Raw genomic sequence first — 24,637 nt, 5'->3', positions numbered from 1 at the left:
AAATTCGAGAATCGATCATCGTAAGCAACTTTGACCGATAACTCGTTAAAGTCTAAATTTAAACGTCCTCGTTCGAAGCAGAAACGCGAAACAGATTTTCCTCTCGATTTCTCGCGAAAAGCGAAATCTCTCGCGGTACCGAAATACGATGTCGAAGAAGACGCACGCGCTCCATTTACGAGCAAGGAGCTTCGAAACAATACGTTCAACCATCCGCGAGAAGCAGAAGGCGACAATTAGGCACTTCTCGTCGAATAATAACGTTTCGTTGTACGAGAAAGATCGCGTGTCGTTCGTTGAAACTTTTGATCGCGAACAGTTTCGAATTGATCTCGGACTGAAACAAGCACACGGACGAACCTTGAAATGCGATTTCTTCTTCATTCGATGTTCTTTGTGCGAGGATAATCTCGCTGAAAAGCGAAAGGAAACCATACGAGTTTAATCACTCGACGACCGACCGTTGCGCTCATTTCGCTAATTGGGTGAAACTAATAATAGCACCACAGTTTCTGATCCTTTGTCTCTTTGGTTAGCACGCGACGCCTTTTTACCCTTAAATTATGCAGTTTTCTTTAGCCCTTTAATATTTGCACGGTCGGCGATGGTTTCTCCGATACTCGACGCGACAACGTTAACATTCACATTTCCAAACGGTACTTACGAAAGTTTTCTCGCATTTCAGTTGCAACTTCCACCGGTGGTACACCGATGACCAGCTTATATTAGGCTTCCTCGTGGAAAATGACGATACCCAAAATTTACGAGGTTGAAAACGTTCGAACATGCAAGGTAGAAAATTTCGTAGGACTGTTGCATTTTGTTGGACGAAAGAAGAAACTGATCATTGAATGAAAGAAGATCACGTTGCAGTCGAACGCGCGAGGGAGAAGAACGCTCGATGATATTTGTGCAGGACGATCGAAACAACTGTTGCCGAGGTAACGACAATTGTCATCCGGCCCCCTTCGTCATCCGGATGTCCTGTTCACCTTCCAGCGTCGCTTCTCAATCCCCTCGTAAAGAGTTGCCGGGTTGAAATGAGCAGCGACAGCTTTTGTTTCGAGACTACCGAAGGATGGCACGCCTACGACCACCCAAATTCGCCGCTATCTTTCCAACGACTCGATTCTTTTTCTCCCTTCTATCGAGTTTCTTCTTTTTGTACGCTGTTAAACGAGCGAGTTAGTCGGCTCTGCAGTTCCGCAAAAAGCTAGGTCACAATCAACGCGTCGGGCCATCCTAGGAGGAGGCGCGAGCCGAAAGAGGGTGAGAAACGTTCGGGGAGATGAAGACGAGGAATCCTGGAGTTAGCCAAAGGGCGTAAGGCCTGTTAGACGGATCCTGAAAAATATACGCGGAAGAAACGAGCATCGGTTGGAAAGATATACGCGCGCGTCTACGTGTCTGTTGTCTTTGGATGCTGGAGCTTGTTACAGCGTGAACGGAAGCCGCATACCGAATTCTTTCTTTCGCGTTTCTCGCTAGACACCAGTCTCTTTAACGTTAACCAGAGTTCGCGATTAATTCGAGCTATCGAACGTTCGCCTAATATCGTCCACCTTCGAGCCTTCGATTAAAAATCCTAACCGATTTAGTACGATTTAGTACGATTTAGTCGACCAGTGACCGCGGATCGAAACGAATCGAGAATACTTTGAACGAACAAAGTTTCCCGCTTCGTGGAAGAAATACGATTTCTTTCGCGACAACTATTCCCGCAACACTGTCCCGTAACGCTCGTGTGCGCTATAGAAACGGTTAGAAATGTTTGCCGAGTCGAGGTAAAATCTATTTTCCGTTCAGAATCGTGCGATAATATATTATATAGTTGAAATATACCAACGCGCCATAATAGGTGTAACGTTGCTTTCCCGTTGATTCGCGACGCCGATAAATCGATGTTTAACGTAACACGCGTGTATCGGTTGTACGAAAACGTCTGCGAAAAAACGGTAACAAACAAGAGGCTTAACCGATGGATGAAACTAACTAGACTTTAAAAAGACTAGACTAATTGGCCACGTTCTTTTCCCAGAAAAGAAGCCTTACGAGGAAACCCTGGAAATATGGTACATACATCCTAAATAAGTTCGACGAAGACGTTGTTGGTCGCGGAAGTATCGTTACGTCGAGATATACAATGTGTTCAAAATAGATGGTACTCAAATAGATCGAAATTTCACCCTCGCGAAAACATGTTTCATCGTGTTCGAGCCCGACGAATAATTCGACGGCAAAATAGATGCAAAGGTCGTGTACTTGGTTAACCAGCCGATATAATGCATGTATCGATTTCTGCGTGACTGTTGTTATTTTTGTAAACCTGCTTTCACGAGAAACAATGTTACGACGGAACGGAGGTAGCGGATACGTATTTCCATGAGAATTTGGTTATTCTGACGAACCGTGCAGGATAGAATAATAAGAGAAGCAGCTGGCCAAGCGTATCTCTCGTAAACTCTGACACCCGTTTACATTTTCATCGTGGGAACACTGCGTTATTAAACGAAAGAATTTCCCGTTGCACATTCAAAATGTTCCAAGAAAAACTAGCCACTGTCGCGCGACCGCGTTACGTAGAAATCGGAAAAAAAAGAAAAAAAAAAAAAAATGACGCGCGTGCTGGTCCTAGCCAGGATTTCGTGAAATTATCTAATCAAGGAAAATGCGAGCAACGAAACTCCCCGTCGTCCACCTAACGAGCGCGTTTGTCGTCGTCTAAACCGGTTGTCGCGACGTCATTTCGGAAGCTCTCAAATTATTATTCGACAGCTGTTTCGTTTCGTATCGACGGGACGAGTTCTAACAGGCTATTTTCCAGCGAGTTCTCGCTATTGGTTGCATTGTTTTGCATCCACCGTTCTACGTTGTCACGCGCTTCGCAGTTTTCGACACTGTTTCGCGCCTCCCCTATACGATCAATAAAATATCGTATCACTGGATACAGCGATTATTTTTCGACGATTCTATACGAACTCGCGTTTTCAATCGACGGACAATGAGTTTTCTTTCCCGTTTGCAAACTGCGAGTTGTTCGCGATTAAATAACGGGCCAATATCGCGGATCCGAAGCACGACCGCGTCGATAGAGAAATTCTTATTATTAGCGTATTAATAAAAACGAGAAATTTTGAAAGTTTCGATGACTAGAAATCGATTTCCGTTCCCTCGCGACGTAAAAGCGTCGCGTTCGCAAAAAACTTTCCGAGGCAGTATTGTGAATTTTCAGCGTAAGCTTATTAAAAATAAAAACTCGAAAACTTGCAATATTTTATCGTTGGAAAGCGATCTCTGTCTCCGAATTTTAAAAGCGCGCCGTTCGCATATTGCACTTTCTCGACATAATTCGATTAAAGATAAAATCTGTAAAATTCCCGATCCCTCTTCTACCGATTCCCGAGTACTCCCCGTACGATTCTCTTCCAGCTCGAAAACATCGAGATTCGCGCGAAAAAGAACGCGATTGTACAGAGGATCCCAAGTTTCATCCGGAAGGTTAGTTGGTCTGTTGCAATGTACACGATAGCGAACGTGTTCTTCACTGGTAGATTACCGAATAAAACGTAAATCGGATATGTTTAGATAAGCGAAATACCGAAAGAGCGTGCAATAACGAATCGCGCAAACATTGAAATATCGAGCGGCGTCGATGTTTGATCGCCGCAGGGCAAACGGCGGCGCACATGGAAAAATCTTACCTGTATAACTTTCGATTTGTTGAGGATCGTATTCCCGGATGGCTGATATCGTTCCATGTCCCTCAATATTCCGCGTACAGCCACGTCCTCGGCGTCGACCAGACGAAAGGCAGTGATATTGACGAAATTGTACTTGAAGTCCTCGAGATCGAAGGTCTCGATATCCTGGAAAACGAACAGACGGATCGAGTTCTCGAGCTGTCCACTCGCCTCTGGCTCTTCCTTCTACCGCCGTCTCTGTCGCCGCCATCGGCACCGAGTGTACTTACGAAAGTCGTGAAGAGATAGTGGTACTTGTAGTCGTTCATTTGCAGCTGCAAGATCTGGAAGAGAGTACGTATAGAAAGGATTTATTTCCCCTAATATAAACTGAACCGTGGCTATTGCCCCGATTCCGCTCCAATCTGTTCAACTTTTAAACGCGAAATTTTAAACCGTATTATTCTGATCGTTATAAGGATCGCGGCGAAGCGAACAATTCGAGAAATAATAGGGAAATATCGTTAGGTCGTTGAATCGCTGGTTAAATAGTCTGTCAAAGAGAAACGTAATAGAAAAATAAAATGTAAATAAAAGGGAATATTTCGAGTTGCAAATAACGTTGCACGTTTCGTGCAAACAAATGCGGAGAAGAATGGATATGGCCGGGGGATGTTTACACCAGAAAGGATTATCGAAGCCACGGTCGCAGGAAATCGATACGCGAATACGCGGTTACCATCCGTAGAAAATGATGCATGTGCTCTGGTTTGGTATCCACGACGAGATTTCGTATTTCCTTGCTTTTCATCTCGGATAGAACCTGCCTGTAGGAATCCGGGTCGGCCTGCCTGAGGTTAACCTCCATCTCCCGAGACTTCGGCGACCTGACGAGTTCTCGTAGCTTCACCAATCCTGAAACGAGCACGACGGAGACGCGATTAAAGTCTCGTGTGTTGGCGTCGATTAAAATGGAAGGCAATCATCTCGAAAGCATTCGTTCGGTCGTTCAACCGGCGAGCACGGAATTTTATTCCGCCCTCAAACGATTGCCAATTGACTAAACTTCTATTACGGTTCATCGTTTAATATCAATCCTTGCCTTATCGGATCCTCTACGAAGACCTACAGGTCCTCGGTAAATGTTCCCGATGAAAATCGTTTCGCCGATTTCGATGGGGACTAACGAACCTCCGAAATACAATAATTTCTTGGCGAATCTTCTTAGACGTTATTAGGCCGATCGTTTAATGGAACGGAAACCCGTGAATCGCGTCGCCCGATGAAATCAATACTTTCCACCGCCTAAGTAATCAAGGTATCATCTCGACTTGCGGGTCTTCCGAGGTTCTAGTTCGTTCCCTTTCAACTTTCCACTCGGAACTCGTTTCGAGCTCCGGTTTGAGACCCCCTGCTCTCCCGAGGTCCAACCTATTCTCGCGGCCGTTTCGCCGCAACAACGATCGGATAGACGCTGTTCGCGGTAAGTCGCGGCGAACCGTCACTCGATCGGTTATTCCCCTTGCGAACTAATCCGCGGACGGACAATTTAATCCTCGAGTAAGGAAACGAAATTTAATCGTCGCTACCGGCTCGGCTAAGCTGCCGAGTTGTTTGCCAAATCAGTAGACATTAAGCTCGACTTCGACGAGCTATCGCCGCGTTACTCTGCGCGATCGATAGGCGTTATCGATGCGAGATGCGAGATGCCGTCATTCGATACGAAGCCGATGTACCGCGTTTTGTCGAGTTAACGCGTCGAAAAGGAACCGTCTAAGAAGATCCTGATCGATCGATCGAAATTCAACAGGCTATCTCGAACGCTATGCTACCGCTAAAGAAATATTTCAGGGACACGAGTGGAAAATAACAAGAAAATAAATGATCGAGTGCAAGTATGAAAGCGAAGCAACATATAAATGTTGGCACGGTGTTGAACGTCCGGAAAAGATAGCTGCTTCAATTACTTGGTAGATTCGGCCGAACAGAAAGAGAGAGATTCCGTTTCGCGAACGAGATGATTTCTCCGGGGAGAGGAGAAACTCGGTCACAAAACAAATTATTATATCGATTATTTAGCTAGGCTAACGACAGCCGTTTACGAACGCGCTTCGAATGCCGATAACCGCGGTAGAAGGGGGATGAAATATTGCGGCGGGTAAGCAGGGAAGTCGTTCGTTCTTCGCGCCTGCATCCGCCGACGGCTGACATCCGAGCCAATTCGATTGCCCGCGTCTTTACGCTTATTCATATTTTATCGAAACAAATGGATCTGGTACTTCGCGTTCGTCGGATAATGCCGGTATATTGATATTCGCGTATTCGAAAGAGGTTAATTTCATTTACCGATTTACGCGGGGTATCGATGACAGCGCGCGTCGAATCCCGGTGGCCAGAGTCTCGACGAAAGCCAAGAAATTTCTCGTAACCCGAGTAAATAAACCTGTCATAAGTTCGGCACGGTACCGTCGAAGACGCAATTCGAGGATTCCGCAAATTTCCATCGATAGGAGTCGATATAGAACGCTTTAACCATCGGTGTATCCAACTTTCGTAAGTTGAGCCTTCGACGTTCCAAGAGACGCGTGTTTCTTGGTGGAAAAACGAAAATAGCGATGGAAGAGCATCGAAATATTCGCGTCAGACGCAGATTCTTGCACTCGGCGTAATATTGACAAGCGACTGAGATCCCCGAAATATCTCGCGGAAAGTAGCAGTCTATCGGAACGCGAGATGCTTCGCAGTCAGCTAGTTCCCTGAAAATATGTATCCAGTCTGGCACGTACGCGTAGCGCGGCAAGCGAATCGTCTTTTCTTTACGAGTCGCGCGTGAAAGCTGAAAGACGCGGAACGGGGCGGAGATGCGATCTGAAAAGAAAAAGGAAAAAAAGGACCTAGGGCGGAATAGGACGGAATAGAAAAGTAAGAAGGGACGGAGAAGCGGAGTGACCGGTTGCAAGATAAAGAAGAGAAAAGTAGAAACTGCCAAGAGATTTCACGGAATTACCGGCCGAGAAAAGAATCCTCCGTGTTTAACGACGCTTTCGTGACGGACATCGAGAGATTAAAGAGTACCATCGCCGAGATAGCCGTCAACCTAAACGAAGAATCACGAGGTGCCTCGTTACTCGAGAAAAACTCTCTGGTAACGACCGAGAACGATCGCGACAACGCGATCCCCCGGATAAATCGTACGTATCGAGCGATCGCTTTGCCACCGTGTTCACGGAACCTCGTGTCGACGATCTCAGCGAAGCTGTACAATGCATGGACATTTAGCGTCCTAACGCTTGCCGATATAATTCGTGCCGATACGACGGACGATTCGAAGAACAATCGGAATTCGATAGCATTTTCTTGCGTGCGGTTACGGGTAGGTAAGTTTGTTCGTCAAAGGTCGAACTGCGAATCGCATCGATTGCAATAACGTAATTCGAATAGAGAGAAGAACGATATTTTCAGGATGAAATGCATCGTCGACGGGTTGGCTAGGCGTGGTTAGTTGGTAGGTCGGAGAATAAAGAAGGATTCGAAGGGAAGATCTACACCGGCCACGGAAGGAACGAGTCCTGCGAGCTTCACAATGCCTCGATGATAGTCGCAGTTGAAGGTTCATTGGCGATTCTTGAGGCGTAAGGAAACGGAATTCGACTGGCAGGATTACGGGAAAAGGAACGAAACGCTTCCACGCTGAAACCTTCGTTTTTACTTTTCTGCCGAGGCTTTCTGCCTTACTGTTTTGTCCTCGACGGTACAATGGTCTCTTTTAAAGGACGACCCTTCAGCCGCGAAAAAGAACGTAAAAAACTGTTATGTTTCCGCCTCGCTTGCTCAAATTTTTCTACCGAAAGCGGCGACGTTTCTTCGATATCGACTTGTTACTTCGAAAGGAACGCTTATCGTTAACTAGTTTGCATTTTAGTTTATTTAAAGAATTAGTCGAAATTCAAGATTTTTCATGTATGATCGATAAATCGTATCGTTGGTAAATCTTTCGCGAATAAAATCATTCCCCGAATTTACGAGGCTCACACCGTTTTCGAAATATACTGCTAGCACGTATTTCCGTAGACAAATTCGAGGCAACGTCGAATCGTAAGTTTCGAAGACGTTATTAGATCGACGAACCGCTGGAATCGGAGAAATTCGAATAACTTTGTTAGTTGCGACAAGTTCAAGTCCTTACGGTTTATCGAAAGTTCATTGCCTCCAGAGCAAAGAAAGTTATTCGGTTGAAATTTTTTAACGAACCTTTCATCGACAAATGGCAAAAACTTTCGAGTCTCGGACGGTCGTAAGAGCGAAATTAATACGCGTTAAAGGGAGAAAGGCAAAGTGAAATTTTGTGGGAGATCGATCTGCCTAGTAGTAGATTGTCGGTTCCGGCCGTTGGAAAGTTCGCAGCTCGACGGAACACGTCGGTAGCACCGTCAACTAACGAAGGGTGGAGTCGCGTTAAAGCGTTATTAGGATCGTTGAAAATTCGTCCGATGAACAGGGACCGAGAAGATTCTCCGCTAACTTTGGAACGTACGATAGAGGCCAGTGCGTTACCTTCCTTGTTTTGTCTTTTCACCGTTACGAGTACAACCGCAAAAATACGGTATATCGATTATTTTTAGTTTCGAACGTGCTCCGAAGCAATTCGAATGTTCGGATTCGAAGAGCAGGAGATCGTGTCGATACATAGTCAGGCAGGAAGAACGGCAAACCGTAGAATGAATCGGGAATTCTAGTAATTGTCGCGTTTTCGATCGTTACAGCCGGATAAGAACAGTAAGGGACAACCGTTTGAAACGTTAATTAGAATATTCGCGATGAAACGACGTAAAATAAAGCTCGTGCGGTGTCCGATAGCGCGCACCTGCACCTTACACGATTCCTTTCGGTCCCTTCCATTATTCATCGTCGAAGAAGATCAGGACCAAAGAATGGTGGAACACGGAACGAGCAGCGAGTGGCGGAAGGAACCTTCGAGCAGTTTAAACCGCCATTTCGCGAATTAATTAGACGAAATTTGCTCCCCGGAGGACGTTCTGTTCGTCGAACCGCGTTGCGCACGGTTAGACGAATACGAAGACGTTTCTCGTTAAGAACGAATTTCGTTATTTCACTTTTCGCGTCCACAAGCCGACCACCGTTATTAATCGGTCTTTTATTTCTTTTATTTTCAATTAACTCGTTAATGCGCTATCAATCGTTATCTATTCTTGGACGATAAACTTTTCTTTTTATCTACCGCTTAGTCAGGTATTTATATTAGCGAAATTTCGATAAACATTTCCTGCTTCGTGGTTCGCGACCATTCGACGATTCCCGTACAACCCCACCAGATTATGAATATGCATCCCTCTTAATGTCCCTGACAAAAAGACTGTTCGACTCTACGAGGCTCTGCAAGAACACTTGGCATCGCGTTCTCGTTCCAGTTCCGAGTTTCGCGTCCAACTTTTTCCCGAGAATTATTTCGTTTTCGAAAATTTCATGAATACCTCGAAGAAAAAGAGGAAGATCACTCACCGTAGTCGTCTTCGTAGATAATGGCGACTTTGGTCCAATTAAGGAACTCCATGATGTCCTGATAAGCGGCATTGAGTAAAGTTTGTGCGGGATAAAGATTGATGCTGAACTCCTTCGCCTCTGTGTCCAGGTCCAGCCTGGCCTCCAGATGTGGAATGTCCAGTGCGTCGCAAATGCTGTGAATGTGTTGGCCCAGAATCGGGTCAGACGGACCGAATACCGCTTGAACTCCGTATTTGACTTGTTGACAGGCTGCAACACGCGTAAATTTATTTTAGTTGATCGATTCGTCTCTCGGATATATTGGTTGGTCCTACTATAATATAATCTATATTACCGACCTAGTCGCTCGGATTAGGAACAGAGTTGGATAAACCGTTACACGGAGAAATCTGCGAGACCGGAAACGACCCATTAAGATCGTGCACGCGTACATGACTGGAGAAGGACGTTAATGCGGCGTTAACGGGTCGCTAAAGCCGAATACGCGAGCGCAGTTGTCGTTTCACGCTATAAACTTCCTTTATGGCTGTTCGAAATTGTTTCACGGACAGGCGAAATGTCGATTATTACCGATAATCGTATTGTCTCTTTCCCTTTCCCATCGACGCTGTTGCGTTCGTGCTCGAAACTTTGATGCGATATCAATTCCCTCGATAGCGATTCCCTGATCGTATCTTTGCCTGGAGGGTCGAGCGAAAATACGATGAACGGACGTACAACTAGAAACGTCGCTTTTCGTGCGTTTCGAAACGGACGGCGAGAGTTTCTCTCATGCAAATCGAGCAACGACACCTGTTCACAGTTTGTCGATAGGTACGGCAAGAAAAATCGCGCGATAGTTAGTCCGCGTAATGTCTTAATCGCTTTAGCCGACGCGACGCGTGTCTCGGCGTTTCGAAACGCTCTAACGTTGTTCCGAATGGGGGATTCGAATCCCAGAGTTCATGTCCCGTGTAACGGATTAAGTTGGCGAATGCGAAGCGGCGTAAGGACCGATTGTCCGAGGTTTCGAATGTTACGCAGTTCGGTGCTTCGCTATTCGAGTAGCAGACCAAGGCGTAACGAGTGTTACGAGTGGAACAAGATATCCGATACGGCTACGCTCCCTTTACGTTACTCGAAGGATCATAGGACGATAATAATTAGCGAGTAACTCGACCAGCTTCTGTTCAACGTCGATACAATATTAACGAAACGTCTGTATATTAAACTCGGTAGATACGACGCTCGCTTATATGTATAACGCGATTATATGTATATCGGAGCTAAACGAGATTAAAAATTACTAAAACTTTCGAACGCGAAAATGTGAAAATTTTCAAAAACTTCGCGCTCGCTATGGATATTTTGAAATCGTTGGAGGAGACGGCGTTCGAATCGTTAAGGAAAACATAAATGTCCAAGTAGATAGAAAAGTAAAAGTCGGCGTAACGAGTACGATCGCGGGAAGAACGTGGATCGATAATAAAGTCGTTAGCCTGTCCGTGTAGAATTCGTAACTCGTTAGCCTCGTTTAGTTTGGTCGGCATTTTCTCTCGGGTAGCGATAATCGAAGGAACGTCTAGTCGCGAAGCTTCATAAATTCTGGCAGCATTGTCATAATTTATAGGACGCGACGCGTAACTGGTCCCGCGTAACGGGTTGGCCTGCAGGACGGAACATTTGGTGGGGCGATGTGTCATCAGCAACTCGGAGGAAACGATGATAGATACCGGGTTCTCGCTTTATCTTCCGTGTTGGAAGTCGGTCGGACGTGGTCGTAAGTAGATAAGTCCTTTATGCTTGGAACTCGTCGAGTAGCCTGAAATTCTCGGGATTCTCGGGATTCTCGGGATTCTCGAGAACCTCGAGAACCTCGAGAATAGGGAAAATCGGTCGAATTTACTGTAGGATCGAGCGAAACGAGCAACGATTTGCAGAGCAGATTATTTTCTCCGATTTCTGTTCTTCGAATTATTCGTACGACGATCGGTAATGGTCGAGAGATCATCCGGTTTAATACCATCGAGATGGATGGTACACGAATTCAGAATTATCGAAACGCGAAACCGTGATATCGATTGAATCGAACATTCGATAATCGCTTACTCGTATTTCGCGACCATTCGGAAATAATATTATAATATTCGTTCGATCCTATTAAAATATTAATCGGAGGGAAATAATTAATAATAAGACTTATATTAGGACCCCTCGTCCTAATAAAGGGGAGTAATAAAATATCTATACATATAACCGTAACGGATATATGTGTAGAAATTTAATAATAAAACTGAACCGTATAATCGTATTGGATGATCTCGGAAAAGAGTACTTTCCGTTCGTTTTCAATCTCGCTGCTAACTATGCATCCATTGTTTATCGATGCGTTCGTCAATGTTTTATCGAATGATTCTTCTATACCGTATCACGGCATCGAATAGTATAGAATACATATTGTACGTCGACTCTTTCGAAATTACCTTCGCAGAATTTATCACGGATTTGTACCTTATCAGAAATTTACACGCGACTGAAAATTTCAAGGAAATTTTAAAAGCTTCCTTTGCGATTTAATAGTTCGACGATGAAATAAAGCGAAAAGAGTATAGGTAGTTCGAATCGCGTGGCCCACGGTCGTTCGCGTTTCCACTTCAGCCCGCATTTCGTTTATTCTTTAATATCCGTCCTATTAGCGTTATCCTTTGTGGCGGTGATCTCGTCTGAAGCGGTAGGAAAATGGACACGACAGAAACGCGCGGAAAAGCTGGAGATTCGGTTAAAAGTACGGATCAAGTCGAGTAAGGGTAAATAGTCATCGTTAATATTGATAAAAACGCGTTAATGGACGGATATAGTCGACGGTGATGGAACACTAGTATAATAAAGATAGCGTAAACGAAGGGAAAACGATTTTCCCCTAAAAGAGATATTATACATATTTGATCTCGTGGCCACGTGAAAGGTATACCCGTATGGAAAGCGTCGCTCTTAGTCGAGAGCCGACTCGTAACCTGTTAGAAAAACTGTCGAATTCGCGCGAGATACGAATATTTACTCCCTAAGGAAATATCTGTGGTTTCGGTCGAGCTCGAAATTCAGAAACAGCTTTGATATTAAAGGAGAAAGCTGCACTGTACTATCCAGCAGGTAGAAAGTTGCCGGAACACCCTTAATTACCGAGTATTCCGCGTTAAATACCCTCGCGAATAGCTATGCTTACTTTTTCAACGGATTACGTTCAATCGTCTTTCCCGTTTTTATAAAAGCCGCGGAAACTTCACCGAAGAAAGAAAGCCTCCGAGCTTTTTCCTTCGACGCAAACACCTTTCATACCTTTTTCTTCTTTTTTTTCTTTCCTTTTTATAACTCGTTCCGCTCGCGCGAAAGGAGCGAGTACAAGTTTACGTTTCGCGGGACGCGCGCGAACAAATATTTGACCGAAAGAAAAATGAATTTCATTCGACGAACGCGATAAATTCTGTTATACATAGAGGATAAAAGAAAAGGAAAAGAGGGTATTTTTTTGTAAGTTGTAATTCGCGAAAACGGATTTAACGAAACTTTCGTAATTAAATCTCGAGTGGTTTCCTTTCTTCGAAACTCTCCGCTCTCCCGTCGATGTATCGTTCGGTTATTCGATTAACATGCAACCTTGCCCGATAATCCGTTCGACTACTCTTCGATCGAACTTTCCTCGTTTCAACCGCACGGACTTGTCCACTTTGGCTATTCTTCGATTTCTTTCCGGCTAATTAACCGTTAAAAGACTAAGGATTCGGGGGTAAACTTCCGGTGGATTTGCGGCGAAAAGTTTGTCCTTGCAATTACACGATTCGCGTGTACGTTCGCATCCACGAATACCACGACTATGGCAAGTCGGAGGGACTCTCGGTGGATTAAGGCTCGGGGATCAAGGGAAGAGGGAAGAGAAAGGGGCGGGCAATTAAGTGGCGCAGGCATCGATCTCGTTACTCACCAAGGATTGGCCTATCATCGTTTCGTTAAAATGGCGCGACAGCAAAAATCCAATTTCTCGGTACCGAGGTAGGGCCAATAAATTCGCGATACCGTACCACGTGGGACTTGCGGTTTGTCAACCGAAACTCTGACACGCCTGTTCCCGGTTCAACGGTTCGTCCGTCAATTCCCTCAAGACACTTGCAAAAATATTCGAAACGAGTTCGTTCCTTTCCTATCCTTAATTTAACGATGTATTTTCGGCGTCGCGACAACTCGGGTCAACAATTTTATCGAGGTCTTTCCGAATTCGCGTTTAAGCCGTATTTTTTACCCCGGATCATTCGGATCGATCGCGTGACCGAGAACAGAGCGCTAGGTGAAACATAGAGGAAAGGCGAAAAAATAGATTTCTATGGAATAAACGTTATCGCCGCGCGAACAATATTTTTATTTTCTACGGCAATTTCTAGCAAAGGCGTTATCGCGAAAATTCGGGACAGATCTGCGATATACGATAATTCGATTGTCGGTACAGACCGCCTCATAATACCGTCGCGTCGCGTTTTCAAAATTGTTGAAAATAGAAAAAGATAACGTCGGAGGATCGAACGTCGAAAATTGGTGTCGAAAGGTACTTGGTATTCCTATGTCGTTTTTATGCGAGCGTACGTATTCGTTTTTCGATTTCTCGATTTCTCGAATACAATCGATCGACGTACGACGACGGTACCCCATGCCGTTTACGTAAAAGAAACCGTTATCGATGCTGTATTTAGACACGATTACTTCGAGTTAATTTAACGTCACCGTTACCGAATTATTTCAACGTAACGACCCGTTTTGATGCATAAATTTGGTCGAAAAGAGATGGCGATAAACAGATTTTGGTCAGGACAGATCTACGAAAAAGCATCGCGATAATAATAATAGTAGCGGTATTTTCGTGCGAACAAGAGCAAATCTGATTTCTGTCGAAATAAGATGGCGACGAAGGTTTTCGCTCGTAAGCTCGCGAAGTTAGCTCTCGTTTAAATATTTGAAGATTTCAAGGAATTTCAACGATTTCGAAATTCGAGCCACTCGAGTAGCTGCCGTTTCTATTCTATTTTACGGTTTAAACGTCGAGTTTAAACCGTAAAGCGTCGGTGCAAGTTCGGTTAACGAATATTGTATACCTGAAAGCACCTTTCGTAGTTGTAATATTTTTCGAAGAAACAATCGTTAAAGTTACCCATAGTTCGGAGGTTTTCAAAGTAGCTTAACCTCGTAAAAGACATGACAGATTCGCCGACAGACGAAGAGATTAAACGAACGATTACTCCGATTGAACTGGCTCGATTAGCGATGGCGAAGAGGAACGATTACAACATCAAAGGACGTACCTGCAGCTGGACTCGCAACCTCGTTAAGAGAATCGAAAGGAGAATCAACAAGAGCCGGACATCGGACACCTCCGCAAAAGTGTCTTTGTTATCCGCTTCCGGTATTTTCTAGCGCTTCGCGCGTTTCCAATCGAGTGCGTTTCCAGTACTATCGATTTCAATCGATAGCACCATAGTAAAATAGTGGTACGTTCGCGCAACGCTATTCGTTAAGAGGATCAGCTTTATTTCCTGTACCGTGAAACCGTGTTGCCGATATCCGGCGCGACAAGTTTTTCTCGAATGCCTGCGAGTTCGTAAACAGATTCGAGCTTTGCTTCTTTCTCTCCGTTCGATCGGCGTGAACGCGACGGAAAGTTTCCGTCAATCTGGCCAATTTATTCGTTCGAAAAGAAACGCGCTCTTCGAACAACGTTTACCGGCAAAAATATTCCCTTCGGCTCACGTTTTTTCGATTCGGTGCTCCGACTTTTACTCGATACTTGGCGGACTCGCTCTTTCCTACTGTATACATATTTGAAGGTTGCCATTTCTTTCACGAGTGTTTCCCGTAGAATTAGAACAATCGAATACCCAATACTCGCTAAACAAAGGCTTCGGGATGTTTTAAGTAATTTCTTACGTTACGCTATCGTGAAAGGATTCCATCGGCCGAACAACTGGTTGGAAAATTATCCGTTCTCGTGTCCGGAATTTCGTGTTGGGAGAAAAATATTTTGTTCGGGAAGAAACAGAGATGAAAAGGTTTCGTTTCGTGCGATGCTCGTAACCAGACAGCGCGAAAGAAAAGAAAGCACCGTGTCGGAGTAGACGGGCGTAAGTCTATGCTTTCGGTGAAAGAAAGATATTTTCTTCTTCTTTCCTTCTTGCCGATAGACCTTTATATCTTACTAATATATCGATCAAATACATGTGAAGAGTAACTAATAGCTGAAACGATGATATTGTATCGCATAGGCATACCATTGCGAGAACGCGGTTATTTATCTTGCTTGGTGCCGATAAAGGAATCGAGTTAGAGAAGGAAAAAAGATCCGTTCCCGTTGTCTGTATGAAAAGTGTCGAAACGGCGAGTAACGCTCGTACAACGAATTACGGGGAACAATCGAGGAATTATCTTGACAAAAAGTAGGAAACAGAGTACCGGTGACGCTAGCACGATTCCAAGCGCGATAGAACAGCAGATGTTGCCTCGAGCGAAGCTTAAATCGCGAAAAGAGCAGCGGTAGCACGAATCTCGTTGACCCAGCTCTGAAATACGATCACCGGATACGGTCGGCTTAATCTCTGCCTCTAAACGTTTGAAACCCGCTGTAGGCTCCATTATTCGCAGATTTTGTCGCGATGTGGCCGCCAGCTTCCGACCATGGAACGTCCCTTCCCGGCTGGTCAAATACTACGAAACGCTAGCCATTTCATAAGGCAAAAGGCAGACTAAACTAAACTAAACTAAACTAAACTAAACTAAACGTTAGCGAGCTTAATCGCGGGATTAACCCGGAAAGAATCGGCGAATATAGACGTTCACGGTCGAGAGAGGTCCGTGCGAGAGATCGAAGATCTCGAACCGTGGCAGCAAGGAGGAGCTTTATTCGCGCGAGGCGAATCGAGAACAGAGAGCTCAAGAGGTGCTCTCGAACACGCGACACGACGCGCGACGTGACGTTCCACAAAGTTCCGCTTTCTTTCGCGGTAAGCCACGTATTTCACTTTTTCGTACGATGCACCCTTCAGATCTCGATGGTCTTGTCGGACCAACTACCAAATCTTTCTCTCCATCGTCCAATTTTCTCAGCCTCTACATCGTACAATTACATGGTGCGAACTGAGTCGTCGCGCACGGAACTGTGGGCGAACGGAGAAGAAACATCGATGAACCACCGTATCGGTTGAGAGGCAAGAAAATCACGCGTCGACGGTAATAGGAGGTTATTTCGCCTGACGCGATAGTTACCTGTCTTTTTAAACTAATCGGTTGTTTTTAAATTCAAGCGCAAAACAATCCTTTCTTCTCGAATCGTGCAACTGTATCGACGCGAAGTTCGATAATCGGTTCTCGTTTATCCGCCGCGTATTCGTATAACGGTAAAAACGTAAATACGCCCTGCGGTTAACGGCTAGATAACGCTTTATGCGAAACAAACGGTGCTGCGAGCTTCGTCTCGGTCAGCAGTGCGCGCATTTGCATGCATACAATCCCTACATACATGTATAGCGGTGTGCTACAGTCACCGACCGAACACGACCAACAACCGGCTGCATTCGCTCCTCCCACAGAAGTTTATAAGCATTTTTGTTAAACCGTATCTCGAGACTCGCCTTTATCGCCCCGACTCTTCGTGTCACGCCTCGAAGGCTAAGCAATCGATAAGAAACTCGTAAACGAAAGGGTTAGACCTAACTGAAATCAACGGCCGAGCAAATACCTCGATACACGATTGCTATCGACTTCTTTCATCCTCTCTTTCGAGGCTACATCGACTATAATTAAGCAATGTTCTAAACGATTACGAACGTATCCACTTTTCTATGAAGGATTTTATTCGAGGAAGGCACTAATAAAGTCTCGCTAAGTAGATAAGTAAATAATTTTTTTGATAAATTTCGAGACAACAAGGTATCGCGAATTAAACGAGGTAACGGTCGACGATGCATATTTGACAGCTGATAACTGGACGGATAATGGAGGTGGTACTTTAATAACGACGCCGACGCCGCCGTCGCTAACCCTATTATATTCCTGGCTCCGCGAAAATAAATTTTCCACCAGGCAGCTAGATGTTGCGAAACAATTTCCACGCCAACTTCGTTATGTTTTTCTATCCCCCTTGTCTAAATTTTCACGGTCTTTCGTAGCGCAATGGCGATACGAAAGATGACGGGAACACGTTAACGCGTTGGCCAATTTTTCAACCGATTCGGTGATTTTGCAAATTAAAAATAGAATTTTCACCGGTATAATAATATAGGTGATAGGAATGCCGAATAAAATTTCCAAGGACGATTAGATACCTACCCTTTTTCGAAGCGTGAAACGAGTCATCTTTCGGCACGTACTGTATATCGTATTCCAGCGTGGTTCTCGGCAGGATCCTGTCTTTGTTGATTTTGTACACGGCATACTTGAAGGCTACCTCTGTACTGCTATCCTTTTGGTCATGAGTGAATATGGCACCTGCAATCAATCCAGAGTGGTTCGTTAAATACCGTTTCGCGACGGTGACGGAATTCCCGAGGAGAATGCACCCTACTTATGTCGGTATACTTGTAGAAGCTGCTGAACCTGCTATTCTTTATGGACGAAGGACAAGTGCTCTTCGTATACGTACAGGTGTATCGTATCTGTATTAGCCAGTGAGGCTAAACCGCAACAGTCTTACAACCGTTTTACCGATCTTCGTTTCGGATATTTTCCCGGAAGAGACTAGGCGACGCGGATCTCAGGATTTCGTCTGTTCGTCGTATCGTTCGAATGTACGGAAATTGAGCGTATTTTGTAAGAACGCTGTTTCGTAATACGTTCGACATCGATCATTTGCATGACGAGAGTCCATCGTACCTGAAATGGCAGATTCCTCGAGTTCGTTCGCGAGTCGAGAGCCAGAGCAAACTCGTTTACTAATTGCTGATCGATGCTCCGAAAGTGAGCGAGGCCGCAGGTAGGACCGTGTCAAGTACTCGACGCGCGTCTCTTTAAACGTACACATGTTACTTTACTATCGTTCTACGAATATTACCAATATTACGTAGCGCTTTGTCGAAAATACTGAACGTTCTCGTAAAGAATCGAAAGAACGTTACTCGTACCGGCCGATATTATCCCGAGCTTTACTACTGCCTCTATTAAAGCGGTTGATCCGTCTGTTCCCAAAATTCGATCGATTAGGGAACAATAGCGCCGCGCCCCGAACGAACTTGTCTTCCAGCACGAAAACAACATTTTTCAGGATACAATCGTAAAGAGGCGAATTTCATTGTCCGCGGGATTCGAAGCGTTCTCGGAAGAGAAACGCGTCATCGTTCTTGCAAATATTTTCTATACGTACAACGGAGCATAAATTAAAGATATAACATATCGGAAATCAATTTTTCCTACAGGATGCACGCCGATACGAGCTTATAAGCACGATAGAATAAAAACGAAAAACGAGTAAAAAATCAGTTATTTCATAGCGACGCGTATCGTTGTCAAACTTTTTGCATATAACGGAATGTTAAATTTAGTTAAAAGCTGCACCAGTCGTTTTATCGAAAATTCTATTGTTTCTCGTACAATGTTTATCAGCGATTTTATGAAAAAGCCACGAGGTCGTAAATAAGAATCTAACGCGCGTCTCGTTTTTTCGACAGCTGGTATACAGGTGTATCGATAAGCTCGATTCGCGTTCGTTTAGCGCGGATCGCATAATTAATTAAGTAGAAAAGAGGCAAAGAAAGATAATTGGTAGCCGCGAAGGAGCGTTCTAGTTTAGCGGGTGAAAAATAGCCGTGTCCAGCGGAACGTAGATTTATCGATTACCTGGAAAGGTGTCGCTATCTAAAAAGTGATCGGAGCCGGGATCCAAGATACGAGGTTCAGGGTCTTTAGCGATGACGAACGAGGTCGACTATGAGAAGCTTATTCATCGCGTCGCCGGCTAGTAATTTCGGGTAAATCGCGAGCTAGGATTACTCTCGATCCCGAAACACCTTCTGGCACTGGGTCAGAAACGTTATTCGAATTCCTTTAACCGCGCGCATGGACGCCTACAGCGAGTACACGAACCGAGGATGATTTCGAAACAAACTCGAATAGCTAAGCGAGCGTTATCCCGAGGCTGTTGCTTTCGGAACGATCCTTATTTCGAGAGGTTTTTCATTCCGTAAAAAGCTGACCGACACGAATACGAGGACGAGCTGGAAATATTGTCTTCGGAACTATCCATGCACGTTTGCCGTTACACGAATACCTTCCAGCTACGCTCGAGTATTTCGATGCACGAAAGAGCGACGTGCTTAAATATTCCAACTTTGATCTTGCCATCTCTTCGGTAATCTTTAGCGTTAAAACACGACGATCGAGATACACGCTTTCGCCCTCGACACCGTTTCGCTCTAACTGCGCGAACAGCTACGAACAGCTACGAACAGCTACGAACAGCAAGGAAGAAAATAACCGAGAACATTCGCAGACTCTAATGACGGCAATCCCGGCTCGAGGAACGCGGAACGAGAATCTTACGAATAAATTGGCCAACTTTAAAAGATTCGTTAATTATCTACGAGTATCTACACTATTAGTTTCCTGTAGTTTCCTATATCCGTCAAATTATAATCGAACTACCATCCGAGGTGATTGTTTCGTAAGAGGGCTACAACGGTTCGTCCTCACAATGTTCCGACGATGTACGGTTGTTTGTTCGATCCGTTGGAGCAGCGATAAGTAATAGCGGCACTCCCGACAGAAACGCACAAGGTTTTTTTCAGCGATTTCTTCCGTGCGCCATGCCGCGCCCCAGAGATGCACCCCCTTAACGACGTCGTTTTATCATTCGTCGTTTAAACGACGAGTAAAAGTAGTCCGGTGGTAAAGAACGGATTGTTTCCTTCGTCGACTCGTTCAGCGAGAATTGTCGCTACCGAGCGGATGAAACGTCTTCTTTCTCGCCCGAGAATCAGACCTTGTCAATTTCTCGTCCATGTTTTTTTTTTTTTTCTCGAAAGGTTAGCTAATGGAATCGGATTAATCGATCGAATTTCTTCGAAGAAATTTCGTTGGATCGCGCCAAGAGGTGACCGAGTGTTTCTCGTATCGCACGAGTCAACCGCGTTATCCCACACATCCATTTTCAACGTAATCTTAGCAAATCCTAACGGCTTAGTATAAGGTGGCCGGGCTTTCTGCGAGTTAATCTCCGTTTCCGCGAGATTACAGTTACGTTTCAGCTCGCTATAGAACCGCCTAAGATAAATCTGAAATATCGTAAGAAACTTGGAGAATTCGATAGCATCGTCTTTTCGAATCTCCGTTTTCGACATCATTTTATTCGCTTCGTATTATACTAAAGAGATTTCCTCTTTTAACGCGCGTAGCTAAGAATTCTGCTAGAAATTTACAAGCTTTCGTGTTCGAGTACGTAATCGGGTCGATGCTCGTTTCACCGGCTAGGTAATTACACTCGTCGCGACGACGATACTTTGTGTTCGAGTTCGATCGAAGGGAAAACTTCTCGGCCAGATAATCGTATGAAAAAAGTTAACCGTCGCGACGCGACAGAGTTACGAATTCGCTCGAGTGGTTATGCGCTCGAAGAAAAGACGAAACACCGTCTTACTTCGATTATTCGATTCCGTTCGAACAGCGAATTGTTTGAAAACGTACACGCATTTTCCCTCGTTACATTATTTACGACGAAATTATGTCGAATGTGACAAGAAATTGGTAATAAATAACTAGCACGAATCGACTTTCTTGAATTTTTAAAACGTCCAACGATCGACAGTTGGAGGTGTACCGAAAAAAGAAAAAAAAAACGGGCAGGGAATGTTAAAATGCAAATAGCGTCGCGTCGAATAAAGCGTATCACCGACCAGAACCGAAGAAAACCCAGACAGTTCACGATCGGTAGCTCGAAACGAAAGTTGGACTGGTCCCGAGATATCGAGGAATTTTTTTGACCGACGGAAGATCGATCGGGTAAACTTTTATCTAGGGTTCTCGTTGCCGAGAGAAAAGCAAGAGGAATTACACGCCAAATTCTCTGCTTACCGTAATGGAAACTACTCGAGTAGAGAGCCGAAGCGCGATTTCCTTCTGACTCACGACTCACGGTCCGCCCGATTACTTCCGTCGATTCGCCGTGACTAAACTTTGTTATTTCGCGTCGAAACACCGCCAACTTAATCTCGTGGTTAATATAATCCTTTTCCTAACGAGCAATCTCGAGTTTCCTGCAATTTCTTCCAGCATCTTTCAAATACGCGCATACATACATATATATCGATACTTTCATCGATTTTCTCATACCTAAGCAATTACTATCGCGTCGACTTTTGAAAAGTTAAATAATTAATCGTCTATTCTGTAGGAAGATCGCGAGTCACGATGAATTATTACAGAGAACGGAGAACAAAGGGAACGGTGAAAAGGTAATGCAATGAAATATAACGCTCGATTACTAATTACTCGACCATTAGGATAGACGAAAGTCGATCGTACGTTTAACGATGTTACCGGTCGACGAATTTCACGCGCAAACGGCCTCGTTTCTGGTCATGACAGAGTCATTGCCACGTTCCGTTCTCGGTGAAACGATGAGGCGCATTAACGAATCCAATTCCTGTGCCCGCGTGCACGCGCCACGAATCGTTTAAGTCCTCCAGATGGCTAGCTGGTAAAAAAGCTGCCGATCTTTCGCGATTCTACCGAACAAAGCAGTTTTTTCTACTGCACAGTGCACGCGATTCGATTACTTCCCATTAGGGACATCGTGGCTGCGGAGGTAAACATAGGAGGGGGCAACGATTCAATTTATACGAGACCTTCCACTATTTAATATTCGACATCGGGAGGAAAAAATGTAATCTTCGATTAAAATCTGTCGCTCGATTAGAATCCTTTCGCGAAACGGCGTTTTTTCGCGCCGCGACGACGCGATCGATCGGCATCGACGCACGATTGTTTTCGAAATTTTACTCGACAGAGCGGACGTTCGTTTAGTAAACGATGCGGCTCGTTAACGGGCTTAATTCCTGCAGAATGAAGCGTCGACGGAAACACTCTCGTTTTCGAGCGTGTCGAATTTTCGTGGGAGCGAAGCCCAACAGGACCGCTAACGAGTCGCATTAGTTTAATAACTCGCTAGCTGCCGGCAGAGACGCTACTCGCGCGTTCGCCGATAAACTCGGACGCGTCCGTGTCCGTGGCCGTGTCCGCAGCAGCGCGGCAAACTATTAATCACTCGGTAGCTTCCCATTAATTTTGCTGGTTCGCGATTCGTTCTTCTGGCGACGCTATAACTCGAAGAAACTTGCATTCTCGAATTTACCGTGGCTCATACGGTAGACGATACACCGGCTAATGCTTTTAGATTTGGCTTATCGACAAGGATTCGAGTGACGGGATTTTGTCGAACGGAATTAGTTGACTAGTTTAACGCTTTCCGCGCTCCTCACGATAGGCTAACGACGTACGTATCTACGATGGCGATGCGCGTTTAGGGAACACGTTTACGCATACGGCGTTGGCACGAGTAGAAACTCTTAGGCGTACGATTACGTTACTCGAGTAGCATCCGAATGAATTGGCTGAAATTGAATCGCAACGGAGTCGAATTGGATCACCGCAAATTAAATAGCGCCCGAGCGAATCGCTTCGATCGCGTCGCGTCCAGTGGAATACGAATCGACAAAAAGTATCTTAGTATCGGTCGAAAGAGATCGAAACAGCGTTCACCGTCGACGAACCTATTCCGTATCGGAAGTAGGTACGATTCGAGGAAATGAAAAATACGACGTCGAACGACATTAATAGTTTCTCAATTTGCGTGTATGATTATCGGTGTAAAATTTTTACCGAGCAACGTTCTTAAATACATAATGTCGCGATAGTAGAATAAATAGGATACGGGATTGCTGAAAAGGGATTGAAAAGGGATTGAAAAGGGATTGCGCTAGTAGATTACGAGTACGGATGGTCAGACAGGTAGCGGATAAGTAAATTCAATTGTAATGGTTTGCCACGTACAGCCCGATCGAGTGAAATTACCGATGATCGAACAAGATTTAGCGGTAGTTGAAAAGTTTAATAGTCGGAGCAGTAATAGGGGGTCGGTAGAATAGCGTAGGTACTAGAACTCGACTAAGTAAATTGGGAATGCAGGTATTGGACCGATCGCGAGTAGAACGATTGCTCATCGAATTCGATCGATGGATCGAGATCGTTGGTAATTCGATCAATAGGATCGGACGAGTCTCCTGGTCGGAGCGTTGTAAGTAGAACGGGACAGTACGCGGCCAGACAACGAGTAGCTACTCGAGTAAGGAGCGAAAGTAGTCGAATCAGAAGTACACGTATGCATGTATGCGGACAATAAACGTGACAAGTTGTTTGAGGCGAAAAGCACCGTACGTACTCTGGTAAGGGTTGCACCTTTTTCGAACCGTTTGATTCTAGGGTGATTGTCTAGGTCGGTCGACGAGACGGCAACTTTCCAAGGAGTATTCTCGCACTCGGCATAATGTCGCCACCGAATGGAAAAGTTTCGCAAAAAGTTTCGCCACGCTTCTCGAGAAATTCAGCCTCTCATCTTCGTTCGTTCTTTTATCTTATCCCCTTTTCGCTCGCTCCTCCATCCGTTTCTCTCTGCTTTCTCTTAGTCCGCCTCCCCTTGTTGGCCAGCGATATCAACGTTTCCGCGACTGACTTTCTCACGGATTCTTTCTTTTTTTCATCCCTCGATTCCTCGAGGGAACAGAGACGAGCACGAAGGCTTCGGGGTGAAAGTCTTTCCTTCTTGGAAGGAATGATTTTCGAAATACCTACCGTCGGAGACCGACTGTCTCGTACTTTTCCACCATCCTTCTCTACCCTCTTCATTCTCTTTCTGTCTCCTCCTTCTATTTTTGTCGCGATTTCTCTTTGTTCCGCCACACTCCTGGGTCCTTCTTATCTTCTTCTTTGGGTCGTTTCACCCGATGGAATTCCAGTTTCGCCCTCGAAGGAGCTTCGCAACGAGAGCTTTGTCTCGCTGGCGCGATGGAAAGGCAAAGAAAGAAGACCGGTCGAAATTTAAGCTCGCGATGCTGACGAGCAGGTTCAGCCGAGATTATGACAGAAGACTCGCTCTCGCGACTTGCTCGTCGAAACGTGCTGTATCGTAGGAAATGCAAATATATTGTCTCTTCGGCCGATAATCGACATTCGCCGATAAGACGAGACGTGTCTCGAAAATGAAGCGTCGTTATCGAAAGTACCGTATTACAACCGTGTAATAAGTACCGACTTTGACGGTACACGAAAACTGGCAAAATATCCAAGTTTCGTGTCGGGCGAAAGTTAGCGGCAAAAAGGCCGCGGTTTCGACGATGCATCGAAGTCGCGAGATCCTCGTAATAATTCACGAAAGCTTC

At 45.0% G+C, this 24,637-nt stretch overlaps 2 protein-coding genes across 12 annotated transcripts in view; one reads left to right on the top strand and one right to left on the bottom strand.

Annotated features, from left to right (window-relative positions):
- The window catches only part of Sesn (Sestrin), a 142,567-nt gene that overhangs the window by 92,931 nt on the left and 24,999 nt on the right, over positions 1-24,637 (top strand). For 8 of the 9 annotated variants that reach the window (XM_003708339.3, XM_076533865.1, XM_076533864.1 and 5 more), the window contains one exon: positions 686-24,637. This exon is cut by the window's right edge. The gene's annotated coding sequence lies outside the window, so the exon portion shown is untranslated. The remainder of the gene's footprint in view (positions 1-685) is intronic. The other variant, XM_076533861.1, reaches the window with a different exon arrangement.
- Positions 1-24,637, bottom strand: part of LOC100878761 (glutamate receptor ionotropic, kainate 2) — a 58,822-nt gene that overhangs the window by 23,465 nt on the left and 10,720 nt on the right. For all 3 annotated transcript variants that reach the window (XM_003708387.3, XM_076533867.1, XM_076533868.1), the window contains exons 2-6: positions 17,544-17,702; positions 9,201-9,452; positions 4,420-4,595; positions 3,971-4,024; positions 3,702-3,866 (exon numbers count right to left, since the gene is read on the bottom strand). In XM_003708387.3, coding sequence (XP_003708435.1) covers positions 3,702-3,866; positions 3,971-4,024; positions 4,420-4,595; positions 9,201-9,452; positions 17,544-17,702 — 806 coding nt within the window. The remainder of the gene's footprint in view (positions 1-3,701; positions 3,867-3,970; positions 4,025-4,419; positions 4,596-9,200; positions 9,453-17,543; positions 17,703-24,637) is intronic.

The sequence above is a fragment of the Megachile rotundata genome, chromosome 7 (assembly GCF_050947335.1).
Source record: "Megachile rotundata isolate GNS110a chromosome 7, iyMegRotu1, whole genome shotgun sequence".
NCBI classification, from domain to species: domain Eukaryota; kingdom Metazoa; phylum Arthropoda; class Insecta; order Hymenoptera; family Megachilidae; genus Megachile; species Megachile rotundata.
The sequence above is the reverse complement of the archived record's forward strand: the minus strand, read 5'-3'. Positions and strand labels throughout refer to the sequence as shown.